Raw genomic sequence first — 24,906 nt, 5'->3', positions numbered from 1 at the left:
CATTGCCCGGAGGGCTGGGAGAGCCGTGACGCAAAGAACAGCCCTGTCCCATTCCCAGTCTTGCTTTGCTCATCCGTTGCCTCCTTTTCTGTTTGGCTTTCACCGTAGATCGGCCTCCGCCACGTCCATGACTCTGGCCCAGTGCGTGGATGTCTTCAAGGGGTTGCTGGAGTAAGTTTGCTGTCGTGTGTCCTGCGTCGCCAGGGGCCCGGGATTTAATGCACTTCCCAAAGGTCTGGGTAGCATCGACTGAATGGTGGGTCTAAAGGGTCCTCCTTTCCCACCCCCATTTCCCCTCCCACCCAGCCCTCTGCTCACCGGGCTGCTGCAGTGATCTCTCGTCGTTCAGACGGGACAAGGCTCAGCTGGGCTGGCTTCAGGCCCCGTGTTCCCCAGAGGCCGTCTGCTTCTGTTGTGACCTGGACCCGCTCTCGTTAGTTTCAGGCTGAAACGAGGGAACTCCATCAGCAGTGGATCCGAGGTGCACTACCACTCCTTGCCCATCTGCCTCGTCGCCTGCCTGCCGTCCCGAGTCAGCGACGTCCAGGTAAAAGCTCGGAGGCACCGGGGACGTGCTGGATGGGCAAACCGATCAGCGTCTCCCCTGACCCACCACGCTCCCGGGCTCGCGCTCGCTTAGCTCCCCCTGGCAAACGTCTCGTCTCCAGGTCGCTGGTGCACCCCCTCCAGCGCTGTTCTCTGCCCCAGCTGTGGCCAAGGGTGCTCTGGAAGGAGGTCAGCCACTGCCCTGGCCCGGGAGGCTGTCCACCCCACTCCAGAGGGAGGCTCTCAGCTTCTAGACAGCGCCCAGCTGCTCTGTTTTATTCTGTTCTCCGTAGCTTCCTATACCACCCTCATCACCATAGATCTGAGCATCGGCCACTCGTGCATCGGTAACCAGACCAGCGTGTGTCACGTGTTTCTCGCATCTCTCCGGGGGAGGAGGACGTGCAGGGCAGTGAGGGGCTGGGTTTGGTAGGGCTTTAGGGGGTAGGTTTTTTAATACGCACCTCGCTCTGGTTTTTTTGTCTGTGGAGTCCAGAAAATGGGCGTTGGAGCGGAAAGTGGAGGGTTTGGGATGGTCCTTAGTTCAGGGGTGGGCAAACTACAGCCCGCAGGCCAGATCCGGTCCATCAGGGCTTTGGATCCGGCCCATGGGATTGCCACTCACGTGGCGCCGCGGGCCCCGTGCCGCTCCCAAAAGCGGCCGGCACAATGTCCCTGCAGCCCTGGGGGTGGGGGAGAGAGGGAGGGCGGACGGGGGGAGGGGCAGAGGGCTCTGTGCGCTGCCCTCGCCTGCAGGCACCGCCCCTCGCAGCTCCCATTGGCTGGGAATGGGGAACCATGGCCAATGGGAGCTTCGAGGGAGGTACCCACAGGGGAGGGCAGCACACAGAGCCCTGCTTCCCCTCCCCCAGGGGCTGCAGGGACGTGGTGCCAGTTGCTTCCGGGAGCAGCGCAGGGCCAGGGCAGGCAGGCAGGGAGCTGCTGCCACCCCAGAGCCACTCCAGGTAAGCGGAACCAGGCCGGAGGCCGCACCTCTCCTGCATCCCGCACCCCATCTCACTGCCCTGAGCCCCCTGCCGCACCCCTGCCCTGAGTCTCCGCCCGCACTCTACATCCCCTCCTTCACCCCAACCCCCTTCCCTGATCCCCTTTGTACACCCCGCACCCCCTCCCACACCCCAACCCCCTGCCCCAGCCCTACATTCATGGCCCTGCACGCAATTTCCCCACCCAGATGTGGCCCTCAGGCCAAAAAGTTTGCCCACCCCTGCCTCAGTTCCTGGGGGAGTTCGTTCCAGCCCCCTCGAAGGTTCTGACTGTTAAGAGTGCCGCTGGGCCAGCGGGACAGAGCGGTCGACAGTGGTGCCGGCCGCTTCCAGGATCTTGACCTTCATTCGCTGCCCTGTGGGAAGCCAGGGCAGAGGGGTGCGTGGTACGTGCCCGCCCAGGCCAGACGTGGTATCCCGCGTTGCTGAGGAGACGTGGTACAGCGCGCGCTACCCGGGGCCTCCTTCACAGCCCTGTGCATTGGCTGATGAGAGCGGATGCCTTCCTGCAGCACATGATGCATGCTGCACCTCGTTAATTACCTTCTTCTCTGTCACGGGCCTAGCAACTTAAAACCCATGTAGGCTGCACAGATCGAGCTTCCCCACCACACCCCAAGTGTGTTTTCATTCAGATTCTCCTCTAGCCGACCAGCGTCTTATAGGAAGCTACGGAGAACAGAATAAAACAGAGCAGCTGGGCGCTGTCTAGAAGCTGAGAACCTCCCTCTGGAGCGGGGTGGACAGCCTCCCGGGCCAGGGCAGTGGCTGACCTCCTTCCAGAGCACCCTTGGCCACAGCTGGGGCAGAGAACAGCGCTGGAGGGGGTCTAGCTCAGACTGCAGTGTGAATGTACTGGAAGCATGTGGAACATAAGAACGGCCATCCTGGGTCAGAGCAATGGTCCATCTAGCCCAGTATCCTGGCTCTGACAGTGGCTGGTGCCAGATACTTCAGAGGGAATGAACCAAACAGGGCAATTAGCATAGAATCTCAGGGATGGAAGGGACGTCAGGAGGTATCTAGTCCAACCACCTGCTCAAAGCAGGACCAATCCCCAGACAGATTTTTACCACAGTTCCCTAAATGGCCCCCTCAAGAGTTGAACTCGCAACGCTGGGTTTAGCAGGCCAATGCTCAAACCACTGAGCACATATCCCTCCCCGCTATGGAGTGTATGGAGTGATCCATCCCCTGTCGTCCAGTCCCAACTTCAGGCAGTCAGAGGTTTAGGGACCTGAGCATGGGGTTCCCTCCCTGCCCATCTTGGCCAATAGCCGTTGATGGACGTATCCTCTGTGAACTTATCTAGTTCTTTTTTGAACCTTTTGGCTTCACGACATCCCCAGGCAATGAGTTCCGCAGGTTGATTGTGCGTTGTGTGAAGAAATACTTCCCTATGTCTGTTTTAAACCTGCTGCCTGTTCATTTTATTGGGTGACCCCTGGATCTTATGGGTAACTAACGATGGGGCCCGGATGTCAGTTGGGCCCGTTAGTTGCCACTGGGAGACTTCTGGCAATAGCCGCCCCCTGGGGCTCAGGCCCTGGGGTTTGTTGTGGGTGGCGGATGGAACCTGCTGGGCCAGCTGATTGAGAAGACACTGGAGACCTGGCTAACAAACCTTGGCCGCATGCATCCAAGCCTGCAGTCATCAGCTGGGACTGACCCGGGGGCGGGGCTTCCATTGCCCTGACCACCTGAGTCCTTCCCACTCGATGGTAGCAGGGTCTTATCCTGGCTTGGACCAGCCATTCTGCCACGCTCCGCTGGTGCCAGAGATGGGACGGGGGCTGTGATCTGCTCAGCAGGGCCACGCAGAGGGCTGAGTTAATGTGCCGAGCCGATGCCCTCTGCCCTGGCCACGCTAAGCATTAGGGGTGGCACCTGGTGCCTGGTCACTGATCCTAGGAGACGTTCACCCTCACGGTTTCACCAGTTCTCCTTTCTCTCCTCCAGGAGGCGCACTTCTCCGAGGTGAACGCAGTCAAGTTCAATCCCAGATCCGGCGCGCTGGCCACGGGCGGGGCCGACAGTCTCATCAGGCTCTGGAGTGTGGCCGGAGGTACAGCAATGGGCAGTTCACTGCTCCTGGCCAGGGGCGTCGAATACCTGCGCCAAGCCATAGGTTAAAGTGGGAGTGGCATTGCCAAGTGGGAGGACGGCTGAGAGCTCACCAGCTAGCCGGGTGGTAATACCCTGTCCTGGTGGGGATCGGGCTTGCGGTCCGCTGAGCTGCAGACAGCCGGGGGGTGAATCCTGTCATGCTAGTGACCGTCCCCAATCCTGCAAGGGTGTCGAGTCCTTGATACATCCTCCTGTGACCGCCTAGCCCTTTCCTGCCTCTCCGTGACCTTTGCAACAGTGAGCTTGCAGTCCTGTAGTGCGCTGCCTCCAGACGCATCTCAAACCGCTTCCCTGCCCTCTCTAACATGTTGGGAGCCACACTTTGCTGCAGCCATGTCTGGGGTGGAACCCATCAGCTCCTAAACAGAACGCAGCAATACAGTTTAGGCCAGCAAAGAGGAGCTCTGGTTTGGTCCCCCTTGTCACACTGCAGGCTACGGAGCGCGCAGGTTGTGTCCCGGGTCTCAGGTGCAGTAGGATGCACACGCACGGGCTTATTCCAGCCGGCAGATGGCAGGGGTCTCTGGGTCAGGTCACTGCAGAGTCTGGCCTTGACTTAGCTGTCACTCCATCACTTGTTCTAGGCGCCTTTCCGTCAGCACACCCAGAGCCTTTCCTTTCCCCTTCCTGAAATCTCCAGGGGCGCCGCAGCCCTGAAAACAGACCCCCCCCTGACAGCCGGACACCTGCTGCCCGCCCAGGGCTTCCTTTCCTGCTCCACTTTCTCTGGCAGAGCTGTGAAATTCAGACCCATGCATCCCCCGGGACCTGGGCGTTCTCTGCTTAGAGACATTGCTATGTAAATATCCCCTATTGCACAGAGAGGGAAACTGAGGCACGGAGAGGTCAAGGGCTGTTTTTTAAAGTGGCCTCTGACTTGGGGTGCCTCCAGCTTCTGTGCGATGGGATTCTCAGAGCTGCCGAGCGCTCCCAGGGCCTCAGAGGTTCAGGAATTGGCGTTGTCTCCGCAGTTGTTACGCCTCTCCCTGCTGCCCTGGGGCTAATCACCGTGCTGTTTCTCTCTGCTCTCAGGGAAGCTGGAGAACCTGCAGACCTTGGAAGGGGCTAACGGCAGCATCACCAGCATCGAGTTTGACCCGTCGGTGAGTGGGGCGTTGCTAGGCCAGCCCTGTTCGGAGTTGCTGGCGGGCCCAGCTTGGCTGGGACCGTCCTGAGCCAGAATCCCGGGACAGAGGCAGCCGGGGGCAGCCGCAGCCCCTGTGCTCAGAGCACGGCGCATCTGCCAGCTCTTCCTTTCTCTTCTCCCTGCGGGCCGCCTCTCTCCGCTGCGGGCAACCAGCTCTTCCCGCTGCTGCGACCGCGAGGAGGGGGCTGACGAGGGGCAGGAGTCGTTCCTAGGACAGAGGGGAGGTGGAGGAGCCAGGCCAGGGCAAAAACAGGCCAGAGGCCTGCAGAGTTTTTTGCCCAGTCCGGTGAAGGGTTGGTTGGTCTCCGTGGCTTCCTCACAACGTATCGGTGGCAGAGCCCAGCCTAGCGTCTGGGTCCCCTGACTCCTCGCCGCTCCTGGAGCAGCCTCTGAGAAACGGCTCTTGCAGAGCTCGGAAGTTCTCCAGGGGTCCCAGGAGAGCCCCATGCTCTCTGAGCAGCTGGGAAGCCCCGGGGGGCGCCGGAAGGAGACCGTGATGCGTCGGGAACCCCAGGGCAGGAGAAGGGAGGCTGCTGGGAAGCTGGAGGGGGAATGGAGGCTCCAGGCCGAGGTGGGGTGGGGTGCGGAGTGGGAGTGGGACCTTTCAGGAGGGCGCTTTGAATAGTGGAGTCCACCCCGGCAGGGCCGGCTCCAGCTTTTTTGCCGCCCCAAGCGGCGAAGGGGGGGGAAAAAAAGCTGTGATTGGCGGCACTTCGGTAGCAGCTCTACTGCCCTTCATTCTTCGGTGGCAATGCGGCGGCTGGTCCTTCCCCCCCCGAGAGGGACTGAGGGACCCACCACCGAATTGCTGCCGAAGACCCGGACGTGCCACCCCTTCCCATTGGTCGCCTCAAGCACCTGCTTCCTGCGCTGGTGCCTGGAGCCGGCCCTGCGCCCCGGGGTCTGTCTCTGGTTGGGATCAGCGTGCCCTGGAGGTGCCGGGCAGCCAGCAGGAGCCTTTGCACGGCGTGGGCACTAGATGGCAGCAGAGAGAAGCCATCACTTGGATGGCCGGCGCCTGGTGGTCCAGCGTAGCGGAAGATCTTCAAACGCAGGCTTTCTTCCAGCCCCCAGCCGGTGCTCGGGTGTTCGCTGGCAGGGGCGGGGGTCTTTCGAGAGCCTCATTGACTCCATGAGCGGGAAGGGGCCGGCTCCCCCCGCTTTGTGAGCGCTGCTAGCTCGCCGGGCGCTGTCTGGGAGGGTCAGGCCGTGCCTCTGGGGCGGGGCTGTCCGCTGGGAGGTGTGTGAATGGCCGGGAGGAGAGCGGGGTTGGCTGTTTTCACCCAGCCACGGTGGCGACAGGGGATGGTGTCAGGGGCTTCGTAGATCCCAAGGCCAGAGGGGACCATTGTGATCACCTGGTCTGACCTCCTGTCTAGCCCAGACCAACCCTTCTGACTGGCTCCTGTTTGAACTAGAGCTAGATCCCTCCCGCTGCGCCCGCCCCCCCCCCCCCCAGCAGTTAGTGACCTGTGCTGGCCTCCGTCCTCCCAGGGACTGCGCCGGCAGGAGGCAGAGATGGTGGGGAGAGAGGGAGGGGCTGGCTAGTAAGGGGGCACCCCCGGCGTGGGAAAGGGGCTGAGCCACGGGACTAGCCGAGGGGGAGAAGGCTGCAAGGTAGATGGGGCAGGATGCGGGGAAGCCCGGGGGAGGCAGCTCAGGTGGAAGATTCAGGCTGCCTAGATGATCGCACTGGTGTCCACAGGATCAGCGGCCTGCAGGCCCTGAAGGGGCCTCGTCACGCTAGAGAGGCAGCGGCTGAATCCAGCCTGCCCCGGGCAAAGCGAATATCCCCCCGGCGAGGAAAAGCAGCAGGCGGGTTCTGTGCGGGAGTCATTTGTCCTGGTCTCAACTGTGGAACGCCGCAGAGCAGCCGGGTGGCTGGCAGAGGGGAGCCAGAGCGACGTGCTGGCCGCTCCGGAGCGCCCCACGGCGAGGCACGGACCACGCTGACTACACACACATGGCGTCGCCAGATCTCTGTGATCCCACAGGACCAGTGGCTCTGTATGCAGCCGAGGGCAGGAACTCCGGCTCGCACCGCCACTGCCCGTCCTATACCCGTCAACTCCCTCTTCCTCCTCTTCCAGGGCTGCCAGATCTTGGCCGCGGCGTACAACAATGCAGCGCAGCTGTGGCATATCGGGGACTGCAAATCCAAAGTAAGTGCCCCGGGGTCTTGTCTGGGTCCCTGCCTTTCGGGGGGGAGGGAGAGGGGGAATGTCCCCTGCCAACTGGGGAATGATCCAGACACCTAGGGGACTGAGGGCCACCAGGGATCGCCCCCCGTTGTCGCACATCCGCTGTATGAAACATGCTCAGATTAAGCAGATGCGTGACGTCCGCCGGGTTATCTGGGGTGGGTGTTATGCCCCCAGTCTCTCGCAGCGCCTTGCCAATACCCTGAGGATGTTCTTCTGACCCCAGATCTGCCAGGCAGGGTAACCTACCAGCAGGGTGGCCGCAGCTACGCGCCTGGTCACATGCTGTCGGCAGGCAGACACGTTTCTGGTCGCCCATGAATACTTCGAAGATGGATCCCGTGAGCTCTCCTGAATTTAGCACCTGTGAGAGGGGCCCTGCAGGAGGCAGTAAACTGGCCCCACTCCAGTCAGTCAGTGCTGGCATCCCCATGTGAGAGGGGGAAACTGAGGCACAGAGTGGCGGAGTGACTTGCCCAAGGCCGCCAAGCACCTCTGGGAACAGAGTCTTGGCTCCCAAGGCTATCCTTGCTGCATTTTATGCCAGCAGAGAATTTGGCCCTGGGTACCTGCAGAGGGCTTGAGGCCCTCAGGTGGGAGGCCCTCAGGTGTGACTGCAGAGAGCCTGGCTCTGCCCCCGGCACATGGGTTCCCCAGCAGGGAACGAGAGCGGTGCCTAGTGGGCGGAGGCCGCGTCGCACCCCCTGTGCGGTCAGTAGGTCTTCAGAGGCAGTGAGAGCCTGGCCATGCTCTTGGGACCGTCCCCCGGGGCCAACCTCCCTGTCGCTGGTCGCCCCCGCTGTGCGGACAGGGCTGAATGTAGCGGCCATTAGTAACCCGTGGGACTTGTCTGTGCTGGGTCGGGCCGCCGGCAGCCCTGCACGGATGGAGTGCGTGGGAATAGCGCGCTGCCAGGGGGCACTGCCTTGGCACTGCGTAGTGACGAGCAGCGAGGGGACGTGGCTGGCGGCAGAAGGGAATTCGTAGTAGCGGGGAGATGCATACGCCACCATGTGTCCTGCCTCCCCTCGCCGTCCCGGGCCTGTGCTACCACCAGTGGGGTGGGTCAGCGAGGAGCAGGCTTGAACGCTGGTGGGGGAGGGCAAGCTGGGTGGGGGCGGGGGCGTCTTTTGTCATGGGAGGGGAGCGCCAGCTGGGGGAGAGGCAGGATTCCTGCAGGGATGGAGTTGCGTTAACGTGCCGGGCTGCCTGGTGGCTCTAATACCGGCCTGGTGCCCCGTGCCTTGCAGCTGGCACTCAGACCCCGTTGGGGACTGTGCTGTCTGAGCTGGCAGAGATACTGTGAACCCAGGGCCTGATCCTGGGGGGAGCTGCACACTGGAGATCCCGCTAGCTTCAGGCAGGGCCGGAGGTGCTTGCGGCCCAGATCCGCCAAGGTGTCTAGGCTCCTAACTTCCGTTGAAACCCATGGGAGTTGGGAGCCGAGATATCTGGGAGGCTCTGGGCTTCAGTGCCTCTGGGTGAGGCGCGGGAACCCCCACCCAAGTCTGGTGCAGTCATTTAAAATCGTTTCCTCCCCCTGCCCCCCGGCCCTGCTGCAGCTGCTGCCAAAGGCACCGGGGCCAGCTGCTCCGCTGGTGTAAACTGCGAGCACTGCGCTGATTCGCCCCGGTAGAGGATCCGGGCCTGGAAGAACACGGAGCCGTTTCCCAAGCCCCTCCGGGCCAGCAGCTCCGGGGTTAGGAATGACTGTCCCTATACATGCATCTGCGGGCGGAGCCTACACAAGAGCCCAGCTGAGCCTCCCCACGCGGGCGCTTCCCGGCCACGGCTCTGCACATTCCACCCCTTTCAGGCCTTGGATTTCAGTGACTGTCTCCAGGCTGTGCAGGCGGATCGGTCCCCTGGAGCTGCCTGCGGCGTTCGGATCTAGGCTCCGCGCCCCTTCCTGCAGGGGCGGCTCAGCGCGGGGTTCTCGCAGCAAGCCGGCGGCCGGGCTCCGAGTCCCAGGGCTCGGTCGGCAGCAGAGCCGAGGCTAGAAAGTGAGGGCGTCAAGCTCAGCAGCCCCACTCCTGCTGGGGCAGATCGGGGGAGGAGCTTCAAACCACCTTGGTGCACCCTGTGTTCTGGAGCCATGCGAGTCTGCCTGGGGATCTGTTACAGCCGGACTGGCTGGTCCCTGGCGTAATCTAGAGCAGCCTCAGGGCTGTTCCATCTCGCTCTCTGCTTCCCGTGAAGCCAAGAACAGCTGTAGTGCTGTGTGTTCTGGCTGTACCCCTGAGCCGAGGGCTGAAAGCAGGTCCTCTCACCAGCCAGGAAAAGGTTTCAGAGGCTATTTCTGGGAACAGAATGGAGCTGTGGTGTAACTGAGAACTAGCTCCCAAGTCTTCTGCCACTGCTTCCAAACCCTGCCTGCCCATATAGGAGGAGGAGAAAGACCTGCGTGTTTTGGTCGATCACAAGATAACTACGAGCGGCCAATGTGATGTGCCCATGAAAAAGACTAGTGCAGCCTTAGGATGCATCAGGTGCAGTGTTTCCTGCAGAGACAGGGAAGTGTTAGTACCATTAAACAAAGCACTGGTCAGACCTCATCTGGAGTATTGTGTGCAGTTCTGGTCTCCCTTGTTTAAGAAAGGTGAATTCAAACTGGAACAGGTGCAGAGAAGGGCCACTAGGATAGACTCATAGACTCTAAGGTCAGAAGGGACCATTATGATCATCTAGTCTGACCTCCCGCATGATGTGGGCCACAAAACCTGACCCACCCACTCCTGGAAGAATTCTCTCCCTTGACTTAGCTGTTGAACTCCCCAAATCATTATTTAAAGACTTCTAGTTGCTCAGAATCCTCCAGCAAGCGACCCCTGCCCCATGCTGCAGAGGAAGGCGAAAAACCTCCAGGGCCTCTGCCAATCTACCCCGGAGGAAAATTCCTTCCCGACCCCAAATATGGCGATCAGCTGATCCCCGAGCATGCGGGCAAGATTCTCTAGCCAGACCTTCTGGAAAAGTTCTCTGTAGTAACTTTTAATATCCCATCATTGACCATTGTTATCGACCTATTGACTAAAATCACTGTATCCCATCAAACCATCCCCTCCATAAACTTATCAAGCTTGATCTTAAAGCCAGAGAGGATGATCCGAAGAATTGAAAAACCTACCTAATGAGAGGAGACTCAAGGAACTTGGCTTGTTTAGCCTAAGGAGAGAGATGATTGTTCTCTATAAATGCATCAGATGGATAAACACCAGGGTGGGACAGGAGTTATTTAAGTTAAGGGCCAGTGTGGACACAAAAACAAATGGATATAAACTGGCCGTCGGGAAGTTTAGGCTTGAAATGAGATGAAGGTTTCTAACCATCAGAGGAGTGAAGTTCTGGAACAGCCTCCCCAGGGAAGCAGTGGGGCAAAAACCTAACTGGGTTCAAGTCTGAGCGTAGGGTGACCAGATGGCCCGATTTTATAGGGTCAGTCCTGATTTGGGGGGCTTTTTCTTATATAGGCACCTATTACCTCCCAACCCCGTCCCGATTTTTTTACACTTGCTATCTGGTCACCCTAACTGAGCGTGATAAGTTTATGGAGGGGATGGTATGAGATGACCGCCTACAATGGCATGTGGCCCATGGTTGACTGCTAGCAGCAAATACCCCCAATAGCTGGTGATGGGACACTAGATGGGGAGGGCTCTGGGTTACTACAGAGAATTCTCTCCCAGGGGTCTGGCTGGTGGGTCTTGCCCGCATGCTCAGGGTCTACCTGATCGCCACATTTGGGGTTGGGAAGGAATTTTCCCCTGGGTCAGATTGGCAGAGACCCTCGTGGGGTTTCACCTTCCTCTGCAGCATGAGGTCACTTGCAGGTTTAAACTAGTGTAAATTGTGAATTCTCGGTAACTTGGAGGCTTTAAACCATGATTTGAGGATGTCAGTGACTCAGCCAGAGGCTAAGGGTCTATTACAGGAGCGGGTGGGTGAGATTCTGTGGCCTGCAGCATGCAGGAGGTCAGACTGGATGATCAGGATGGTCCCTTCTGACCTTGAAGTCTAGGAGTCTATGTATTGGATTTATTATTTGGAACTGCAGAGAGATTGTCATGTTTTAAGTAATTAAAAAACAAACAAACCCATAATCCGTTTCACTTCTGCAACAATTCCAGCAGGGGGCAGTGTTGGGCTTTGTTCTCCAAGCCCGTAACTGGCTGACTTTTCTGTAACAGGGCCGTTGTGTGTCATTTTCCTTGTTTTGATTTATCTTTTAAAAAATTAGATTATTGGGAAGAAAATAAAATAAAAAAAAAAAAACCCTAAACCCCGTAACATCCCCAGCTGTTCTGTTGTCTAGGAGACGCTCACGGGCCATGCTGACAAAGTGACGGCTGCCAAATTCCGTTCCACCTGCCACCAAGCGGTGACGGGCAGTCGGGACAGGACAGTCAAAGAATGGGACCTGTGCAAAGGGGCCTGTAAGTAACCGACTCTGTCAGGCGTAGTGTCCTGTGTCTCACCAGCGACCTCCACTAGGGGGCGTGTCAAGTGTGTGTTTGTCCGCTGCTGGCACGGGATGATTATGGTACTGCAGTAGGGTCTAGATTAGGTTCATGCACAACCACAAAGCGAGCTTACAATCTGGGGAAACTGAGGCACTGACCGGGGAAGTGACTTGTCTAGGGTCACACAGCAGGTCTGTGGCAGAACTGGGACTAGAAGCCAGGTCTCTTGACTCCCATCCGGTGCCTTAGTCCAGTGGCTATTATACAGTCTCTACTACGGCAGCTACCAGAGATGCCCCTTTAGTTCAAGGCTTGTGCTTTGGAGCAGAAGGTTCTGGGTTCTAGCTGGATGCACCGTGTGGTTCCACCAGGACCTCTGAGGTCTGGCTGTGAATCTGTTACAGCAGGTTCTTATGGACCCTCTCTATGGTCTTTGTGTGGAGTCCTGGGCTAATAGTCTCTGATTGTTCTGGGCCCGCAGCAGGGACAGCCTGCCCTGTGCGTCTTGACAAAGCAGGCTAAGTGACTGTTTCTGTTACAGTAATTCCCCAGGGCTGCGATCCTGGGCAGTGAAACAAGGAGAGTCTCTGCCCCAGGGAGTTCACACGCGGGCGTTAGGACTAGCTAGAGCAGGTGAATCAACAGACGGGGTGCGGGGGGACCAGAGCTGGCTGCCTTTGGGCTGCTGTATTTGCAGAGCACCGCAGGCCTCGGAGGAGGGCGCTAGGAGCGGGCAGCACCGTGGTCACTGATGGGCTGTGGCCGTGATGGGAGCCAAGTAGCCACCTAGCTAGACTAGACAGTTGGGGGCGGGCCAGTGCTGGGAGTTTGGTGCCCCTTGTCTTTTTGCACCTCGCCTGCGGGCAGAGAACTGCTCCGTGAAGGAACGCAGGGCCTCCTCGCTGTGGGGACCCTCCCGGAAAATCCGGGGAGCTGACGGAGAGGGAGCTGTGCCATTGCAGGACCTGCTGTTATGCCAGCCCTGGACTTCCCCGTCCCTGGCTGCGGGTCTCCACCCCGTTCTTGGAATTCAGCTCCGGCCTTTCCAGCCCTGGGGCTACTAGTTACAGTGCGATCGCCCTCAAAGAGCCATTAGATCAGGGCCCCGTTGCGCTGGGCGCAGGACAAACCCACAGCGGGAGCCAGAGCCAAGATGGACCAAGGGGGCAGGATGAGGGTAGCCATGGTGGGGCCAGACCCGCCCTGAGCAGGGATTGCCCCAGGCACCGAGCCGCCGAGTGGTTCATGCTGAGAACAAGCTGAGCCCGTCCCAGGTGAGCTCGTTGTCCGGGATTTGAACTCGGGTCTGGTGCGTGGGACCCAATGCCGGGCCCAGCTCCCCTGCGCGGTGTGGGCTATGCCGGGGGGTAGACGGGTGGTGCTGTCTGGCACAGTGCTCCCTTATGAACGGTCAGTGTTCTCCCTGTGGGTAAAGGGTATCCCCTGGGAGGTAGCACGGCCCATAGCGGAGCCCCCGGTGCCCTGGCACTGCTCCGCCAGCCTTGCCCCCTCCCCCCATCACTCACAGCCGTGCTGTCCCCACAGGCTGCAGGACCATCAACGTTGTCTCCTACTGCAACGACGTGGTGTGCGGTGACAACGTCATCGTGAGCGGCCACCACGACAAGAAGATCCGCTTCTGGGACAGCAGGTGACTCCCCTCCCTGGGCGAGGTAGCTGCGGGGCAAGGAGCCTCAGCTGGTTAGGCCACCTGGGGTCTCTGGCCCCCTTTGCTGGGGAAACAAGCAGGATAAAGCGCGGTCCTGCAGTTCTAGAAACACCTCCCTGCCCGACTTCAGACCTGTCCGCCCTGGGATCAGCTTACCCAGAGAGGGCGCTGTTCATTCTCCTGGTTTCACATATGGGGAAACTGAGGCACTGATTGGCTAAGTGACTCACCCAGGGGCTACAGCGAGAGTCGGTGTCAAAGCCGGGGTTAGAACTCAGGAGTCGCTCGGGGGCCTGTGCTCCGTCCGGTAGGCCTTGCTGCCCCTCAGTGGGCTGCTAAGCAGTGAGCCCCCCTCCTGGATATTCTCAGACCAGCCTCTCTGGGATGACTTGGTTACAGCTCTGGACTGGAACTCGGGAGATTCCTGGCTCCCTGCGCAAGTCGCTCAGTGTCTCCGTGCCTCAGTTTCCCCTCTTAGAGATGCGTTTTCCCTGCGGGGCCGCAGGATCAGTCTGTTAATGCTCAGATGCTGCTGTGTGGGTTGCCATAAAAGCACCATGATCTAAGTGCCAAAGTCCCGTCCGGGGCTGGGAAGTGCTTCCTTTGGGACGGCTCGTCTGGGCCTGGCCCGGGTGTGGGCATGGGTTCAGTGGAACTCACCACATGGGACGATGCCAGCTGGGGCAGCGAGGTGCGAAGGGGGGCCTGGCACACTCCGTGCCTTGTCCCCCGGGCAGCCCCAAGGGGGTGGGACGGGCAAGACGGCCAGCGTGCACCGCGATGCGGGGGTCACAATCCAGAGTGGCCGGGCATTTGGCTGCTCACCCGGCATCTGAACGCGTCGTCCCCCTGCTTTGGCTAATCGGCGCTAAAGCTGCCACGCGTCTTGCTGCCATTTCTGTCTCTCCCCTGGGCTATTCATACCCGGCGGGCTGCCCACTGGCGCTCCTGATGGCTCCCTGCAAGCGCTCCGTGGGCAGCGCTGAGTGGGGAGGGCTCTTGTCCGTTCCCTAGCAACGGATCTGTCTGGGTAATTAACTCCCGTAATGGAGCCGGGCGGTTCCTAGGCTAGCAGGGACAGGATGTAACTGACGGCCTCTGGCGTGTGGGAGTCCTGGAGGGGGGGATCCGACTGGAACACGAGGGTGGTTCTGATCCACACGGGCCCTCGGGAGCGGGCACCCCCCGGGTGGGTTCTCCACAGGCCAGTGACATTGCTGGCGCGCTAACGAGCCCTTTGTCTGCCGCACTCCAGGGGGCCCCGATGCACGGAGGTGATCCCGGTCGAGGGGAAGGTCACCTCCCTCCACATCAGCCAGGACCAGATGCACCTGCTGAGCTGCTCCAGGGACAACACGCTGAAGGTCATCGACCTGAAGATGAACAACGTCCGGCAGGTGTTCCGGTGAGCGGCGGGCGGGACCCTAACCCCGAGAGCCTGAGCCAGGCGTTGCCAACCCCCCCGGGTGTAATACTGTCCCCTCCTGAAAGGTTCTCTGCCACCCTTCCAGGACTGGACCTATTCTGTTCCCCCCCCCTCGTCCTGCTCAGGCACCCCTCTTTCCTGTCCTGATCTGTCTTAGCAGCTGCAGCTCGCACCAGTCCTCAGGCTGCTGATAGGACTGCGTTCTCCGGGGGAAACTGAGGCACGGGAGGAGTGACTTCCCCGGGGTCACCCAGTAGGGCCAGTGGCAGAGTTGGGAATTGAGCCCAGCTCTGCGTCCTGCCCGCCCACAGCCCATAGCACCCTCCCTTCGGCGAAGCCGCCCCTCCAGAGCCAGTCGCGCTGCTCCTCCAGGAGCCTGACCAGGCCAACGCTGGGCACGCCCCCACTTCCGCATCACGGCTGGGCGAGCGGCTGTCTGAGCCCGCAGGGGGCTAGGCCCAAATGGGTGATGCCACCCAGTGTCCTCGTGGGCTGGCAGAGACGCTGGCGTTACCCCGTCAGAAGACGCTTGCGCCATCCCACGGGCCTGCGTCTGGCGCTGGCTGCCCGGGGCGTGGAAGTCGGAGTGCTGGGTCCCTGAAGTTGCAGGGATCTCGTATCTGAACCCAGAGCCTGGCCCTTTGCCCCACAAGCCAGCAGCTCTCCCCAGGGTGGCTTGTATTGAGCAACGGAGCCTGTCCCAGCCCCTCTGTGGGGCTCCGGGCCCCGGGCCCCGGGCATGTCCCATGGGGAGCTGTCACCCTTCGCGAGGGAGCGATGCACGTTCACCAAGGACGGTTTGTGTCTGCAGGGCCGACGGCTTCAAGTGCGGCTCGGACTGGACGAAGGCGATCTTCAGGTGAGCAGGGGTGAGGGTGCTGGCTGTGCTCGGAGCTGTATATACCATTGCACAGGCTTGGCCCTCCCGCAGGGTGATAAAGGAGACACACCCCACAGGGGTCACCGGGAGGGGCACTCCTCGCATGAGGGCACATGGTTGTGAACGGAGCTGGGGATCTGCAGTGCCAAGCCCAGCCTGTCCGTTGACACAGCTCTGGGTTATTGTTGTGAGAGAAGGACCCACAGTGCCAGCGAGCTGGGCATAGAACATGTAAATAATGGGCAAGCGTCCTACCCACGGCCCAGCCAGTTCCCCTTGCTCCTGCCCCATGGACTCTGCTATCCCAGTCCTGGGCATCGCCACTCCCGGCCCTGCCGTGCCCCGCACTCCTGCCCCACAGACCCTGCTATCCCAGTCCTGGGCACTGCCACCCCCGGCCCTGCCAGTGCCCCTCGCTCCTGCCCCACAGATCCTGCTATCCGAGTCCTGGGCATCGCCACCCCTGGCCCTGCCAGTGCCCCTCGCTCCTGCCCCACGGACCCTGCTATCCCAGTCCTGGGCATCGCCACCCCCGGTCCTGCCAGTGCCCCTCGCTCCTGCCCCACAGATCCTGCTATCCGAGTCCTGGGCATCGCCACCCCTGGCCCTGCCAGTGCCCCTCGCTCCTGCCCCACGGACCCTGCTATCCCAGTCCTGGGCATCGCCACCCCCGGCCCTGCCAGTGCCCCTCGCTCCTGCCCCACGGACCCTGCTATCCCAGTCCTGGGCATCGCCACCCCCGGCCCTGCCAGTGCCCCTCGCTCCTTCCTGACCCGAACTCTGCTCACACCCCAGTCTGTGGCTGCGGCTGGATCTGATGTGGGAAGTTGTCTCCGCCCCCACCCCCCCGTCACCGCCCAGCCCAAGCTTTGGACGGGGTGGGAGGTGGAGGTGAAAACGGGTCTCGTTGCCCCCCTTTCTGGGCTGTATGGACCCTATCCAGTGATGCTCCCTTCCCCAAATGCCTCATGCTGCTCTTGACCCTGACCGGGATGCCAGCAGGGCCCCAGGTGATCCTGGAGGAGGAATCCCAGGAGCCAGAGGGAGCCCCTGGGAGCCTGCTGGCAGCTTTCCCCGTGAGCAGCTCCTCCTGCATCCCGCCAAGAGCAGGGCCCTGCGTTCTCCTGAAAAGCCAAAGGGCTGTTTCCCAGCGCGTGGGCTCTTCAGCTGGGGATCTGCCCTGCCGCTCCAGCCCTGCTCCCTTGCCAGGATCAGCGGCAAGCTCACCGGCCGCCCAGGCCTCCCAGAGGTGAGCTTGCAATGGCTTTTCCCCGTGTCTAGGCCAGGCAGCTGGCTCCCAGCTCCATCGCACGCTCTAGGTGGACGGCTTCTGCTTGTTGTCGTGGCTATTCTGCTGTCCTTGAGACAGCGGTTGTCTCCCACCTGCCCCTCAATTTTCTTCCCGGCTGTTATGTGAGGGAGAGGGAGGTTCCTGAGATTCTTTGCTGGCTCCTGCGGGTGATGAATGAACAGCCTGGAACCTGGTCTGCAGCTACCCTTAGTCTGCCCCGGGCTTGCAGAGCTGTGACCATTAGAAACTCTAAAACTCTCCAGCCCTTTTGGTTAAGCAGCATCCTCCTGCAGCAGGGAGTTCCACAGGTTTGCTGCAGTCTCTTGTCTCAATGTACTTCTCTGGATGGAGCTCCCAAACCCTGGAGTGGATTCTGTGCCTCTCTGGCCCGAAGTCCCAATGTCATGTGCCAGTATCAAAGAACCAGCAGAGGAGTCTCTGCATGCTGATCTTATACTCTTCTCTGTTCCTTGTCCCCCCTCTAGCCCCGATAAGAGTTACGCGCTGGTGGGCTCTTCGGACGGCTCCCTCTACCTCTGGAACATGGAGAGCGGGAAGCTGGAAACGATCCTGTCTGGGGAGCACAGGTGATGCTCCGCTGGCCCTAGGGCAGGTTGCTGTCCTAAAGGGTCTAGGCTGAGTGCATTAAACCAGGATCCTGGGGATGGGGCAGCCCCAGAGGCAGCAGGGGGTCAGATCAGGAGGGAGGGGAGCCTGCTCTGGCTGCTCCCGCGGGGAAGGAATACAGCGCAACGGCCCAGTCGGGAACAGACCAGGCTCCTGGGATACAGTTGATCAAGGTTTTGTTCAACATCTTTATTAATGATCTGGATGATGGGATTAATTGTACCCTCCGCAAGTTTGCGGATGACACTAAACTGGGGGGAGAGGTAGATACACTGGAGGGTAGGGATAGGGTCCAGAGTGACCTAGAGAAATTGGAGGATTGGGCCAAAAGAAACCTGATGAGATTCAACAAGGACAAGTGCAGAGTCCTGCACTTAGGACGGAAGAATCCCATGTACAGCTACAGACTAGGGACTGACTGGCTAAGCAGCAGTTCTGCAGAAGAGGACCTAGGGGTTACAGTGGACGAGAAGCTGGATATGAGTCAGCAGTGTACCCTTGTTGCCAAGAAGGCTAACAGCATATTGGTCTGTATTAGTAGGAGCATTGCCAGCAGATCGAGGGACCCTCCATTCGACACTGGTGAGGCCACACCTGGAGTATTGCGTCCTGTTTTGGTCCCCCCACTACAGAAGGGATGTGGACAAATTGGAGAGAGTCCAGCAGAGGGCAGCGAAAATGATCAGGGGGCTGGAGCACATGACTTATGAGGAGAGGCTGAGAGAACTGGGATTGTTTAGTCTGCAGAAGAGAAGAATGAGAGGGGATTTGATAGCTGCTTTCAACTACCTGAAGGGGGGTTCCAAAGAGGATGGAGCTCGGCTGTTCTCAGTGGTGGCAGATGACAGAACAAGGAGTAATGCTCTCAAGTTGCAGTGGGGGAGGTCTAGGTTGGATATTAGGAAACACTATTTCCCTAGGAGGGTGGTGAAGCATTGGAATGGGTTACCTAGGGAGGTGGTGGAATCTCCGTCCTTAGAGGTTTTTAAGGCCCGGCTTGACAAAGTCCTGGCTGGGATGATTTAGTTGAGGATTGGGCCTGCTTTGAGCAGGGGGTTGGACTAGATACCTCCTGATGTCCCTTCCAACCCTGGTATTCTGATTCTAAGGTGCATGGGGGGGGGAGTGGGCTGGCCGGGGCAGGGAGCCTGGGAAAGAGGCTTTGTAGAAAGGCCTGTCTAGAGCACCCCAGAAGTTCCTGGAGGGGCCCACATTTTGGGGGAGGGGCAGATGGATTCTGTTGCAACCCCCGCTCAGCCAGAGCCCGAGAAAACGGGGTGCAGGGTTAGTGCACAGGACACTGGGGAGCTTTAGAGAGTGGGGGTGAAGCTGTTTCCACCATAGTGAGTGTGTAATGGGGTCCCCCCTCCCTGCAGTCTTCATTTCCTTTCCAAGGGTCCTTTGGGGGGGGGGGGGAAGCGGGCAAGACCAGAGCCAGTTGTGCTGCAGGCTGGATCCTCCCCATGCCCATGTCCTTTTCCCCGTCCCCAAGACTTGCACGGGGGCTGTGCTTTAATCCACAGGGGAGGCTTTACAGAGCTGGGTGCCGGGTGATTGAGCTTGTGTTATTGCCCCCTAGGAAGGAGGACAGGGTGACCCAGTGGTTAAGGGAGGGGACTGGCAGCCAGGACGCCTGGCTTCTCTGCCCTGCTCTTCCACCAACTCAATATGTGATCGCTTAACTGCTTGGTTTCCCCATTTGTAGAATACTGTTTCTTACAAGGGTATCCTCTTTCACTGACGGGCGAGTGGTGTGAGCACAGCACGGGAGCCAGGAACTCCTGCGTTCTACTCCAGCCCAAGCCCTCCATGGCTTTGGCTGAGCCACTTAACTTACCCGTGCCTCAGTTTCCCCACTGGGATAATAGCATCCCTACCCCCTGGCACTACTAGAGAGCCCTATATGGGAAGGGTGGACCCATGTTAGCGTCCTGTTAATTCTCCTTGCCTGTGTCCTTGTCCCCCATCCAGGGCCTCGGTGAATGCCGTGGCGTGGTGCTTCTCGGGCCAGTGTGTTGTGAGCGTGGACCAGGCGAAGAAGGTGGTGCTCTGGAAATAGGGCTCAGCGTGATGCTGGGCTGCAGAGGAGGAATCCAGAGAGGACACCAGCCCCTCCTTTATCTGCAGCCCTGCCCGGCCCCTGCTGCTACTGTTCAGCTCCCAAGGACCGAAGCAGCCCAGGGCTGGAGAGTGGAAAAGGACCCGGATGGGCAGAGGGGGGGGGTAGAAGCTGCGTCTGCTGCTTTCCAAAGACCTCTGCCCACTCAACGGCAGCCGGGGCACTTCGCAGGACGCTGACATTTTGGAAAAGGAAGATTAGAAAACCAAGGGAAGCAGGAGCGGGAGGCTGCTGGGCCAGCGTCTGCAGGAACGGGCCCGTCGTGCCTGAAGGACAGACATACCCACCGGCAGGGCCGGCTTTAGGAAATGCGGGGCCCAATTCGAACATTTTCGGCGGGGCCCCAGCAGGGATGACTTAAAAAAAAAACATGTAAAAAAAAGTCTTTCATTACTTAGCAACCGGTTCCCTATAAAAAGTTCTGATTTAAGGGATGTGCCCCGGTATGTATTTTTTATACCAATAGGGTTACCATACGTCCGTATTTCCTCCCGGATGGCGATTTAAGAACCAAAAAGTCTGACATGTCCGGGAAAATACGGATGTATGTTAACCCTCCCTAAAGTTCTTTTTTAAAAAGATGGGCCTGAACTAGAAATGAGCTCCGTTTCACATGTGTGGGTCCCAGCTGCTCCCTGCCCCCCTCATTGAAGTAGGTGTGCAGAGTTATGCCCTGGGAACTGCAGGGCACCACTGGACATGGGGCTGGCTGGAGGCAGGGCTGACTGGAGGTAGGGTCTGGCTGCAGGCAGGGCAAGGGGTGCGAGTCTGGCTGGAGACAGGGGTGTGTGGGGTGGGCTGGCTGGCTTCAGGCAAGGCCGCAGGGGTTGGCAGGGCTGGAGACAGAGGAGTGTGGGACTGGCTGGCTTCAGGCAAGGGGGTGCGGCAGGGGTTGGCTGGAGACAGGGCAGGGGGTGCAGGGTTGGCTACAGGCAGGGCAGGGGGTGCAGAGCTGGTGCGGGAAGGGCAGGGGGTGCAGGGCTGCTGCAGGCAAGACGGGGGTGCAGGGCAGGGGGTATGGCAGGGGCTGACTGCAGGCAGGGGGTGCAGGGCTGGCTGGAGACAGAGGCTGGCTGCGGGCAGGGCAGGGGGTGCAGGGCTGGCTAGAGACAGGCTGGCTGGAGGCAGGGCAGGGGGTGCAGGGCTGGCTGGAGACAGGAGCTGGCTGCGGGCAGGGCAGGGGATGCGGGGCTGGTGCGGGCAGAGGGTGTGGGTACAGCCCACCATGTATGGTAAGTGCCCCCTCCTCCTCCTCCTCCCTCCCCCACCGGGGTAGCAGCAGCCCGGGGTTCAGGGGCTATTTAAAGGGCCCGGGGATCCCCTGCTTCCACCGCCCTAGCCCTTTCAATAGCTGCGGGAGTCCTGGGGAAGCGGCGGGGCTCCAACGGCTATTTAAAGGGCCGGGGTGGTAGAAGCAACGGGAGCCCCGGACTTTTTAAATAGCCCCCAGAGGCCCACAGCCCTACCCCAGGGCTCCAGCTGTGGGGCTCTGGTGGCAATTTAAAGGGCCTGGGGCTCCCTGGGGAAGCCGGGCCACCCGGGTACAGCACACTAGCTCTTGCTGGTACACCGTATCTTAGGGGCGGGGCCCGATTCAGGGGAATTGGTTGAATTGGCCTAAAGCCGACCCTGCCCACCGGACTCCGGCTATGGGACATTCGGGAGGGGGAGGAGCAGTTTGTGCCTGGCATTTAACCCTGAGGCAGGGGGTGACAAGCTCACTCTTGCATCTGAGGGCCTGGACTCCATGGAGCCGTCCACCCTCCCTTGCAAACCGCCGTCTGCGGGACCCGGGCGTGAGGATCCAGCATTTCCAATGCGCTTGAGCGGCCACGCTGCATTGTAAACCTGGAGCCGGGCCGCTCGGCCACGGCCCGACGCAGCGCTTCTGACTCGGGTCTGCGGCCTGAGCCGCGTCCACGCTGCAGAACGATGGGCCCTGGGCCCGAGTCCCAGCAGGACTCGGACTCTGACCCGCCCCCCAGATGGGCCCAAGGACGCTTGCTGACCTGAGTCAGGCTTGCATGTGTGGACGGAAGCAGAGCTCGGCTCCAGCCCGAGTCAGAGCCAGGGCTGTGTGCAGAGGGGTTAGTGAGCCGGGTCTCTAGGCTCTGCCCCACCCTGACCAGTCGGTGCCTCCCACAGACGACTGAGACTATCTCTGCCCGAGGGGGAGAGGAGTGAGATCCCGGACCCAGTGCAGCCCGTGGCCAAGCTCCCGTTAACTGCAGTGGGACTAGGAGAGGGGGCTGCTTTGGGAATAGTGGATCGCCCCTTGGGACACCATCTCCGTGGCCTGGGCCGTCATGCCAAGCCAAGAGCCATAGGCGCCAGCCTGCTGGGCTCCAGACATGGCGCCTGGACACTTTTCCCCAGGGGTGAGCCACTGAGCGACTCTCTCCTCTCCATCCCTTCCTGCCTCTGCTAGGGGGTTCTAAACCATGCCTGGGGGGGTCCACGGTGCAGTCCAATCCCCTGATCTGATTCCACACGGGCAATGGCAAAGCAGGGCTGGAGGGGGGGGGCAATCTGATCCCCTGATTTCAGCCTGCTCCACCATGCAAGCCGTGGAGTTCGTTTGTCACCGCGAATAATCTTTGTGCCTCTTTGCCTGCCGGGGGAGAGGCCCCCGCTGGGAGCACAGGGCACGGCCCGGGGTGGGTGGGCTCATTCGGGTCGAGATGCCCCTGCCGGGTGGCGGGGTGCCATGGCTGCACAGCTGAATGGGCAGGGCATGGCCAGGTGGTACACACGTGCAGCGGGCTGCACCAGGCAGGACACCACCAGTTCTGCTGCTGAATGTGCACTTCCCATGTGTGGGGGGTGAGACCTACCAGGGCACTTAGATACATCTGGCTAATGCCCCCCCCCACTATGCCAGGCATTGGCCGTGTGAGGTTCCTAGGTCAAGGCAGCGGAAGGCCCAGTAGCGGATGTGTGTCTAGTCCATATCCTTCTCTGGGACTGTAATGTCCTGTGAATACAGCTTTAAAACACGGTTTGGAGTTCTAGGCTGTTTCTTTTCCCCAGGCTCTAACTCTCCTTTGGTGCCCAGCCTCTTGGAGGAGAGACCCGGCAGCTCCAGAGCCAGGCCGCCCACCGAGGAGTTACTCACAGCTGTTTTATGGGGCTCGAGTGCTCCTCAAAGGCTCCGGTTTCAGTGATCCCAGAAACTGACGTCCTCTGGCAGCAGAACGGGCATAGTAGGAACGCATCCTTCCCCCACCGATGCCCTTTAGCCCTGACTTAGAGAGATCACGTCTCCCTGCACTGCTGTGTGTGGGTTGGGTGCTCCACTCCAGAGGCAGCTGCATTTTGGTGGTGCAGCTCATCCAATGCTCTGGGCGCTTTTGCTATGGAAGGAGCTGTAGCATTTCAAGGGGTGCTAGTCCCTGAAGGGCAGCCGCCAGCTTTGTGAAAGTGGTTTTGGGGGTTCGGACATGAACCCTGTGCCCCCCCAGTTCAGATGCCGGGATACACTAAAAAGGCCCACACGGGCAGAGATAAAGAGCTGAGCACTGACCATCCCCTGGGCCGGGCCAGTGAGGATTACTGGGGAGACCACGTTATGAGAAACACTAAGGGTCTTCATGAGAGTGGCAAAAGTCAGGGAAAAACAGTGTTGTGGGCCTGGCCTTGGTGAGGCCCATACCCAGCATGCAATGCTGCAGCACACTTGCCCTCCAGCTGCAAGGCTGCTCATTGGCTAGTCGATCCCGGGGCGGAGCTCCTCACCAGCTGGATCTGCCAAGAGAAGCCAGAAGTTGGAGCAGGGTTAACGCCTTAGTGGACTCTCCCATCCGGTGGCCGGCCCGTGAGCTGTGCTGTGCAAAGGCCAGTGGTACAATCCCAGCTGTGCCCGGGACAAGTCACCGCCATTCTTCGTGCCTCAGTTTTCCTGGCTGTAAAATGGGGGTACTTCCCACCTGGCAAGGCTGTGGGAGACTTAATTCATTAACCTCTTGATCGGTCCTTTGTGGCCATGTGATCAGCAGAACTTGGGCAGCCAGCTCCATGCTAAGAGCGGGTGGGCTGCAGCCGGCACCCCCTGGACCTGCTTATTCCCAGCGCTCCCCGGCCAGGAGGCTTGCTGTTGGAAAGGGACATCGTCGCTATTGGAATGGGGCCAACAGCACAAGGTCAGGGCAGGCCGCGTGCAGGCCCCGTTGGGCTGACCGGCACCCTCTGCCGTTAGTTCTTGTCCTCCGGACAGCGCCAGCTGGGGGAAGCATCTGCGGGGGAGAGATTAGCCAGCCGGCCGGCTCGTTTCTGGGCATCCCAGGTTAGCAGGAGCTCTGCCCTGCCGGGAGCAGGGTGCGGGGAGCTCGCTGTGCTCTTGCTCGCATAGAGAAGTGGATGGGCATTGGCTTTCTGATGAGCCAGTGGAACCGGGATCTGCTGATTCGGACCTCCCATCCCTGTGGGGAGAGCCAAGGAGCGGGAGAATTGCTCTCAGGTTTGCCATCGTCACGGGATCAGACCCATGCCCCAAATAATAAACACTTTCCACTGAGCCGCCTCCCCTTCCCTGCGTTCAATGAACCTCGCAGCCCCCCGGGAGATGGGTCCAGTTGCATAAATGAGGAAACTGAGGCACAAAAGGCAAGAGCCTTGCCCCAGGTCCCGCTGCCAGCCAGTAGCAGTAGAACCCAGGCGTCCTGATGATGGGTTCCAGGCTCTAAGCATTCTATAGCTCACAGGCTGAGGATGTCTTACGTCTCTGTCCGTGACTGGTGAGTGGCACCTATAAGACAGGGCAGTGCTTAACGGGGTCTGCTCCCAGAGCCTGTCACCCTGCCATGCTGCCCTGGGGGCAGAGCTTATTCGGTGCCAGTGATCTCACATGCAAAAGCTCCTCCCCAACCCAACCTAGGGCTGGTGGAGGATCAAAGCGAGCGCCCGGAGTGCTGTGCTGGCTAAGAGGGTTAATGCAAGGACGAGCAGGGCGGTGGTAGCGTCTCTGTGTACAGCGTTGGCCCGACCATTACTGGAGCCCATGTCCAGGTCTGGGGTCTGCACGTTGCTACAACGGGACAGCTGAGAAGAGAACAAAGCGAAGGGTCAGGGACGGCTTGAGTCTAAAAGACGCTCGGGCGCATGCAGGTGTTGTGGGCGGGAGGCAGCAGGAGTCACTGGGTGAGGGCTCAGGCTAGACGCTCAAAATGTTCCCCAGTGGCCATCCCGCCTACAAACCTGCGCGTCATCTTCCCTGCCCGTTGCTCCAGCAGCCTGCCCTCTAGCCGTGGAGCTGAGTTTGGGCCTCAGACCCTAGTGCTGCATCTTTGCTGACGGGTGTTTCCTCTATCAGAGCAGCGCCCCCTACTGAGGGCTTGGTTCAGCCTGCCCTGGCCTGCTCCTGCAGGTATCTAGGTACCATGGCATCTGCCTTAGGTACCTAGCTGGCCC

General features: G+C 60.1%; 1 protein-coding gene across 1 annotated transcript in view; it reads left to right on the top strand.

Annotated features, from left to right (window-relative positions):
- ATG16L2 (autophagy related 16 like 2) overlaps positions 1 to 19,930 on the top strand; it is a 55,704-nt gene extending 35,774 nt beyond the window's left edge. Inside the window, exons 8-18 of the mRNA XM_054015919.1 lie at positions 109 to 171; positions 439 to 547; positions 3,513 to 3,618; positions 4,713 to 4,783; positions 6,918 to 6,989; positions 11,341 to 11,461; positions 13,034 to 13,139; positions 14,413 to 14,562; positions 15,395 to 15,442; positions 17,240 to 17,341; positions 19,353 to 19,930. Of these exons, the coding sequence (XP_053871894.1) occupies positions 109 to 171; positions 439 to 547; positions 3,513 to 3,618; positions 4,713 to 4,783; positions 6,918 to 6,989; positions 11,341 to 11,461; positions 13,034 to 13,139; positions 14,413 to 14,562; positions 15,395 to 15,442; positions 17,240 to 17,341; positions 19,353 to 19,440 (1,036 nt within the window). The 3' untranslated portion in view covers positions 19,441 to 19,930. The remainder of the gene's footprint in view (positions 1 to 108; positions 172 to 438; positions 548 to 3,512; positions 3,619 to 4,712; positions 4,784 to 6,917; positions 6,990 to 11,340; positions 11,462 to 13,033; positions 13,140 to 14,412; positions 14,563 to 15,394; positions 15,443 to 17,239; positions 17,342 to 19,352) is intronic.
- Positions 19,931 to 24,906: the final 4,976 nt, after the last annotated feature.

Source organism: Malaclemys terrapin, chromosome 1, assembly GCF_027887155.1.
Source record: "Malaclemys terrapin pileata isolate rMalTer1 chromosome 1, rMalTer1.hap1, whole genome shotgun sequence".
Classification (NCBI taxonomy): domain Eukaryota; kingdom Metazoa; phylum Chordata; order Testudines; family Emydidae; genus Malaclemys; species Malaclemys terrapin.
This window is presented reverse-complemented; position numbering and strand designations above follow the sequence as displayed.